This window comes from Physeter macrocephalus, chromosome 5 (genome assembly GCF_002837175.3).
Source record: "Physeter macrocephalus isolate SW-GA chromosome 5, ASM283717v5, whole genome shotgun sequence".
NCBI classification, from domain to species: domain Eukaryota; kingdom Metazoa; phylum Chordata; class Mammalia; order Artiodactyla; family Physeteridae; genus Physeter; species Physeter macrocephalus.
The window spans coordinates 27,882,666-27,890,644 of NC_041218.1; the positions used below are offsets into that span (position 1 = coordinate 27,882,666).

General features: G+C 34.1%; 1 protein-coding gene across 1 annotated transcript in view; it reads left to right on the forward strand.

Annotated features, from left to right (window-relative positions):
• The window catches only part of IQUB (IQ motif and ubiquitin domain containing), a 61,077-nt gene extending 54,658 nt beyond the window's left edge, over window positions 1–6,419 (forward strand). Inside the window, exons 11-13 of the mRNA XM_024129850.3 lie at window positions 71–319; window positions 1,022–1,207; window positions 6,126–6,419. Of these exons, the coding sequence (XP_023985618.1) occupies window positions 71–319; window positions 1,022–1,207; window positions 6,126–6,308 (618 nt within the window). The 3' untranslated portion in view covers window positions 6,309–6,419. The remainder of the gene's footprint in view (window positions 1–70; window positions 320–1,021; window positions 1,208–6,125) is intronic.
• Window positions 6,420–7,979: the final 1,560 nt, after the last annotated feature.

Consider the following 7,979-nt stretch of genomic DNA (forward strand, 5'->3'; position numbering starts at 1 on the left):
TTTCTTTCTTCCTTCCTTCCTTCCTTCCTTCCTTCCTTCCTTCCTTCCTTCCTTCTTTCCTTTCATTTAGGTCCCTCAAGACCCACTGAAGTTTTATAAGAAGATTTACTTTTGCCTCAGTTGCCAGCTGTATTTGCCTTCTACAGAGTTTGCTGTATCATCCACCTCACACCACATTTACCGCTGTCGTCACTGCATTAACCTTGACAATGAGACTCAAAAACGAGAATCATGTTTGAAGTACAAATGTTTACTTCAACGACTTTACTATTCAGAAGCTGATTATGAAGATGATTCTAAAATTGCTTTCCTGATGCAGGTATGATCAGTAAATGTTGCCAATCATGGATGAAATTTGTCCATTGATTTTACAGAAAAGATTTCTGCTTTCCCATCCAAACCTATTAAAATAATGGTTCTTCTTCCTATGTTTATTCTTTGTGAAGCTTGCCTCTCTGGCAATTCTGAGTTTATATATGCAGACCTTGTGACAAAAAGTCATTTCAAGAGCTTTAGCTAATATGGTTTAAAATTTTTTTTTAAAGTTTTAAAACAGTTATTTCATTTCTTCCCTTTTCCCTCTTTTTTCATTAAAACAATGAAGTTTTTAATAACACTAAGTGAATTGCTTATTCTTTATTAAATCTTAATTTCCTCATTTGTAAAATGGGAATAAAATGATCTGCAGTAACCCTGAGGATAAGATGATAGTTACTAATGAATTTTGAAAAGTACTTAATACCATATAAATGTAAGGTAAAATTAGCATATTGGAAGAAATATATACAGCTTACTCTGGGTTAAAGATGCAGTCATGACTGTGAGATTGGTAACATATTATGGTTTGGGCAGAATGAGCAGAGATTTGATGAGAAATAAGCTATGTGGGCAGAAAATCTCATGACTAATGTTTTCCTTTAAAAAATATACTGAGTATAATTTGTTTTCTCAAGTAATAGAATAATTTAAAATTTTATGTTTAGAAGAAAACATTGATTTTCACAAATGTTTTGACATGCAGCTACAGGATATTCAGTACCTGACTGAGAACATCTGGGCATCCCAGTCAGTGCTCAGTGCCTGGAACGATCTCAATGATCTGGTCATGGTCAGGTGGGATAAGTCCTTGGAGTGGTCGCCCTGGAACTGCATTCTTCTTACCAAAGATGAAGGCACTACTCATCTCAAGCTAAAGAGTGTTGAAGAGGTAAGGAGGTCAAACTTTATTTAGGACCTTAATTTGGTCATTGGAATTATTAGAGGTAACTTGACTGCCTTTTACTACATTCCATGCATAAGTTAAATACTGCCATTGGATTAAGAAACAGGGAACCCATGGATAACAGTAACAAAATACATGGCTGGTATGTATGGCAGAGATTAAAATTGAAAGGAAGCTAAGACACATAAAAGGTAAAGATAAGACATCTGAAAGTCTTTCAAGTACCTAACATGAAACCAGACCCTCCTAATAATAGCAAGTTCAAGCACATTAGTTCCACAGTAAATTCCATAAGAACAGGGATATTGTTTAGTTTATTTGTGTCTATATCTCTAATACCTACAACAGTGTCACAGACTAGGGAATTAATAAGTATTTGTTGAATGAATAAATGAATATTATCACCAGATAGGTATTTTGAAACCTAGAGTCTGTCCTTTGATTAATCATCACAAGTCTGCCTAAAAGCACAGTAGATTCTCAAATAAATTCTGTTCATAATTTTGTGCCCTAAATGACAATCATACTGATGGAGTATAGTTCTGAGGCTTCATTTTTCATTTGCTTCCAACTAACTAGGAGTGGGGAAAGCACTGTAAAAATTAAATACCATTTAATTCCAGTAATTTATAAGATGCAATCTGTAAAACATTTTGATGAACAGAATTGAGGGGTCCCTGATGAGTTCCCAGAAAGCTCCATTTATACTAAGCAAGCCTATGATCCCAACAGCTGATATTGATTCTCTGCCTTCTACTGATTAAACTGCTGTACTTTAATTCCATGCAAGATGTCAGCTAAGGGAAAATAAAGAAATGACTTCAAATATAATAGTCATTTTGAATCGTGCTATTTCCTGCCTGTGTTTTATTAGGGAGGGGGAAGGAGTAAAGAGGAGAAACTAGTAAAATTTTTAACTTTTTTGAATAATTTTCCATTAGAAGTCAGGCTAAGAAAAATTTTACTCTAGGGACTGAAGGAAAGGGTAACAAGAAACTGAAGCTATGTTAAATATTATATTTAGTAAACTAAGCTGCCTCATAAATATTTAATCACTGAAGGCCTAGCCAATACTAGCAATAGTGTTTCATATAGGACCCATAGTGGGATTGAAGTTCATTCCCAAAGCTGATATTCCACTGCTTCTTCAATTAATGCACACAACTCCCTTTGTGTATTTAATCAAATTACTGCAGTATCAAATTAAATGTTCTATTCACATGCATTTCTAATTTCAGGATCTTTTGAATGTCTGTAAATAGAGCTCCATTTATGCCAAGCAACCCTAGTGTAAATAAAGAAATGACTTCAAATATAATTGTCATTTCAGACAAACTAAAAAATTTGCCTTTTTATGGTTTTGGGCTGGTGTAATCTTTTAAGTGTTAATATTCAGCCTAGTTAAAGAATAGTTTATGTCTTATGGTAATTTCTGAATTTCCTAAATGCACAGAGGTGTTTGCTATCTCATTGAGTAAAAAAAATACTCAAAAATTAAAATAATCTTGACTCCTGAAATCATGATACAAATTGTAGGAAAAGCATGGAAAAAGACTTCTGTTCTTTGAACTGTATAGGAGGCAGATCAGTTTCTCCTGGTGTGTGCAATGGCCAGAGTAGGACAATAGTGGATTTAAAGTCAAAACACCTGACCCAGTATTTCCCCATTTCTGTCACTAACGATCTGCAGGACATTAAGACCTGCCTTCTTTGCTTCGCAAAATTTTATAAAAGTTAGTGAAAAACATGAAATTGGTACAAAGGATTAGAGTAGATTAGAGCTTTGAATTCTGGCTCTATCACTTATGAGCTGGGAGAAGTTGGGCAAGTTTGTTAATGTCTCAATGCCCTAGTTTTCTCATCTATAAAATGGGGATAATGGATATTGGATATTTTTCCATATTATATTATTCTTTAAGAGTTACTTATTGTTCCTTTTATTGTATGTACCATAATGTGCTATTCTCATCTTTAATGATTACTTTTTGCCTTTATGCACTTTGAAAAGGTATAAAGTTCTCTACATGTTTTGTTTAATGTTGTATAACAGAAATGTGTTAGTATTTCTTGAATGAAATATGGGCTAAGAAGTGTTGGAATAAGGCTAAGTGAGTATTTTGACCTGGTGAATTTGTCTGTAGAGAGGAAACTTTTTTTTAAAAATTGAAGTATAGCTGATTTATAATATTATATTAGTTTCAGGCATACAGCACAGTGATTCAATATTTGTATAGATTATACTCTATTTAAAGTTATTATAAAACAATGGCCATATTTGCCTGTGCAGTACAATATATTCTTGTTGCTTATTTATTTTTACATAGTAGTTTGTGCCTCTTAATCCATACTCCTATCTTGCCCCACCGCCTTCCTTTTCCCCACTGGCAGCCACTAGTTTTTTCTCTGTATCTGTGACTCTGTTTCTAGTTTGTTATATACGTTTGTTTTATTTTTTAGATTGTACATGTAAGTGATAATATAGAGTTTTCGTCTTTCTCTCTCTGACTTATTTCCCTAAGTATAATACTCTCTAGGTCATCTGTGTTGTTGCTAATGGTGGAATTTCATTCTTTTTTTATGGCTGAATAATATTCCATTGTGTATATATACATATATACCATAGAGAGGAAACTTTAAAATAAGCCCAGGATATTTCTACATAATGCTTTCTTTAAGAATGCCACATCCTTTGGCTCCTTTTCTCCAGGGCTTTCTTTATCTTGACTTGACACTATGGAAGGATCTTTCATAAGGAGATATCTAACCTTTCAGAAAACAAATTTTAGGAGGAGGTACAGGTAGTATTTGTGATTTGGTTGAAACGAAGAGTCAATTAAGATTAATAAAGAGGGGCTTCCCTGGTGGCTCAGTGGTTAAGAATCCGCCTGCCAGTGTAGGGGACACAGGTTCAAGCCCTGGTCTGGGAAGATCCCACATGCCGCAGAGTAACTAAGCCTGTGTGCCACAACTACTGAGCCTGTGCTCTAGAGCCTGCAAGCCACAATTACTGAGCCCACATGCCACAACTACTGAAGCCTGCACACCTAGAACCCATTCTCCACAACAAGAGAAGCCACCGCAATGAGAAGCCCACGCACTGCAATGAAGAGCAACCCCCGCTCGCCACAACTAGAGAAAGCCCGCACGCAGCAACAAAGACTCAACGCAGCCAAAAAAACCAAAAAGCAAAAAAGATTAATAAAGAGAATAGACGGTATTTATTAATTCAACCAGAATTTGCTTTTCAGTATGCCAGATATTGTGATAAGTGCTTGAGGAAAAGCAAGGAAATGTAATGGATACAATACTTCATTGTTTCAGTTGCATTTGAGTTTAGCTGCAAATAACAGACTAAGCCATATAATGACTTAATCAAATATGAGGTTAGTTGTCTTATATAATAGGAATCTAGAGTTTGGCATCTGGGGACTTGTATGGTAGCTCCACAATGCTCTCAGAAACCCAGGCCTTCTAACTTCTTCCTCAGCCATATTTAACCTTTGGCTTTAATCCTAATGATTGTGTACTCTTAAGAGACAGATAGCTACTTCATCTTCTGCATTATATCCACCTCCTAGATATGGCAAAAGCCTAAAGGTACTTGACAGGTGAGTCTTGCCACTACTAAAAAGCTTCCCTGTAAGCTTTATCCAATGACTTCTTTTTAAAAAATGTACATATATGCATGTGTGTATATATAAATATATATATTTCTGCCATATATATGTGTGTATATATATACACATACACACATATGTATATATATATATATATATATATACACACATATATATGTCAGAAACTTGTCATATGGCCACCCCTAGCTATAATAAAGCCTAAGAAAGCTGAGCACATCACAAAATACAAAATAAGGCCCCTATATAGAGTCAGGCCTCTAAATATGAATGCAAGAGAGAATGAATATTGGGTTGGCAACTTGCAGTGTGCCCCTCTCATTAGAAAACAGATTGTCTTATAATGTGGCAAAGCTACATAACAGAGAAAGTTCAAAGTGCTGCTATAGCTGTGGAGAGACAAGAAGCCTAAAAATTAATTATGAACAAATAAAAATGGAAAGGCACAAAGATTTGATAAAGGCAGGAAAGTTATTTTCTATTTAGAAGACAGAGAAGAGAAACAGAAGAGAAACAGTGCAGGGACTCATATCTAAGGTAGTAAAAAGGGTGACTAAAGAGAAGCTTACATTGTCACAGCACCATTGTGATCTTTATTTTGAACTCTGGAGATATAGAGGGAAGGACTAGTTTTAGAAAAAAAAATTCAGGTGGGTAATTGTATCAGTATTGAAATAGATTTAAAGAGAACTAAGGTGACAAGAGCATTCACACAAAAATATTGATTGACTCTTTACCTTATGGTTGCAAGACACACATGTATGAAAAAGACCCAGTTTGAGGGACTTCCCTAGTGGTCCAGTGGGTCAGACTCCACACTCCCACTGGAGGGGGCCTGGGTTCGATCCCTGCTCAGGGAACTAGTGCTGCAACTAAGACCCAGCACAGCCAAAATAAATAAATAAATATTTTTTTTAAAAAGACCCAGTAAGGGGTCTTCCTTATTATCATGGAAGAGACTCGCAAGTAAATAGTGAAATTCAAGGCAGAATGAACTAAATATTACAATTAAAATACATGAAAATGCTTGCAAGTATGGAAGAAGGAGGGGTTAGTTTAGACTTAGAGAGGTCAGAGGGAGAATCAAGAAAGGCTTCCAAGTTAAAGCGTCATAAATGCTGAGCTCTGAAAGATGATGGACAAAGTGAGAATAAATGTTTTCTGGGCTGAAAGAACTGAGAAGTAAAGGCACTGAAGCATAAAAGTGTTTTTACTTGGCAAAATATATTTGTGACATTTAATAGAATTTGATTTTCTTTTCTTTTCAGGGATATGAACCCTTGTTTATTCACAAGATCAAACACAAACATTTCCTGGCTAAGAACTATTTTTCACAAATTCCAGTGCTGGCTTCATTTTTACTTGGTGATGGTGAAGTAGATGAGATCAGAAAGAAACATCAATCAGAACCAACATCTAAGATTATAGATATCCACAGGCCTAGTCCTTAAAAGATCCAGGACTATTTGTTTGATGATCAGCATTTTTGTCCACTGCTAATAGAGTAATACAGAGGTCACACAATACAGAAGTAGAATTTTATCTTTTATTGATTTTAATTGTTTTTCATAGTGTCATAAGTTGTATGAAGAGGAAACATCCCTATACAAATGCTTTATTGTTAGTGTTAAATTTAAATATAATTTTGTTACTGAAATTATTATTTTAAAGAGAACATTTTATTTTTACTTATTTTCACATTAAAACTTTTAAAAATTTCAATTACATTATATTATAGTTAAAATAAACAGACAAACAAAAGCTAGGCTTAACTTTCAACTCAAAAAATTTATTTTAGAAAAATATGTAGTTACAGGAGAATAGTCAGTATACGGATGAGAGGAAACATTATAGAATTCTCTTTCAAGAAAATCTTTACATATAGGATAAAAGATGCTATGTTTTAATATAGGGATTTGAATCTTCACATTTTATCTTCTACTTTCATCTTCCATTCTTCTCAAAATTTCAATGAAAAAACAAACTATAAACAAACAAAAAAGTTCATTCCATACTGGAAAACAGGGTGAACAGTGGAACAGTGGAACTATATTTTATTTTATATTTATTTTATATAATATAAAATATAATATAAAATATAAAATATATTTATTTTATATTTTATTCTATTATATTCTATTCAATGACGAAACTCTGTAAGAACAATAAAAAAGGTCAAGTAAACTATAACAATTCCTTTCCCTAATAAACCAAAGGAATAACCTTGACCACATGCATGTCAGGGACATACAATGATGAACAACGGTATATGAGTCAATCTTAACAGGAAATAGGTTCAAAATAAGATAACTCAAGGAGAGTTTATTTACAAAGGGACTTCTTATAAAGCATGAGCAGTGTGTAGGAAAACTAAGGGAATAGTGTAGGAATGTCGGGTTGCTATCAGATAAGCTGTGTCTACCCTAATCTCAAATGGATCTGGGGAGGGAACGGTCTGGGAACCCAGAAGGAGAGTGTAAAGGAGATAACTGAGAAGATCAGTGAGCAACTCTCAGGGCCCTAGGTGATCTCATGAGCTAGAGAAATAAATATTCTGACCTCACACTTCTCTCTTCCTCCAGTCTCTTGCTTGGGTTTCCCATTGGAAGAACCCAAAAGGAAAACAGAAAAAATAGAAGTCTGTGGACATCATTCATATAGCTTCAGGGCAAAGATCAGAGGAGACAAGTGGGAGAGTGGATTTGGCTGGCTAAAGAGAAGACATCCAGCTAGAGAGAAGAATTAAAAATGAAAGTGAGGAGCTGTAATTCAAGTAGCAATATTTCATACACACACAACGTAATTATATATATTTGTGTATATTATACTTATATATAAGTATATATATGTGTGTATGTGTATATTATATATATATATATAGAGAGAGAGAGAGAATTCTCTTAATTTCAATCAGTAATTAATGAGGCTGTTATCTCAAGTTTAGTGATCAAGGAGTCAAGGAATTCAATCTAAATATTAATATTTATTCTACATAAATATTTACCAACATTTTAGCAACATATTTTCTAGGATAGCCAGAGTCTTTTTACTTAGCAAAAGCATGGCACATGATTATTGTTTTTAAGGAACTAAACATTGAAAATGGAAGCACTATAAAGCTG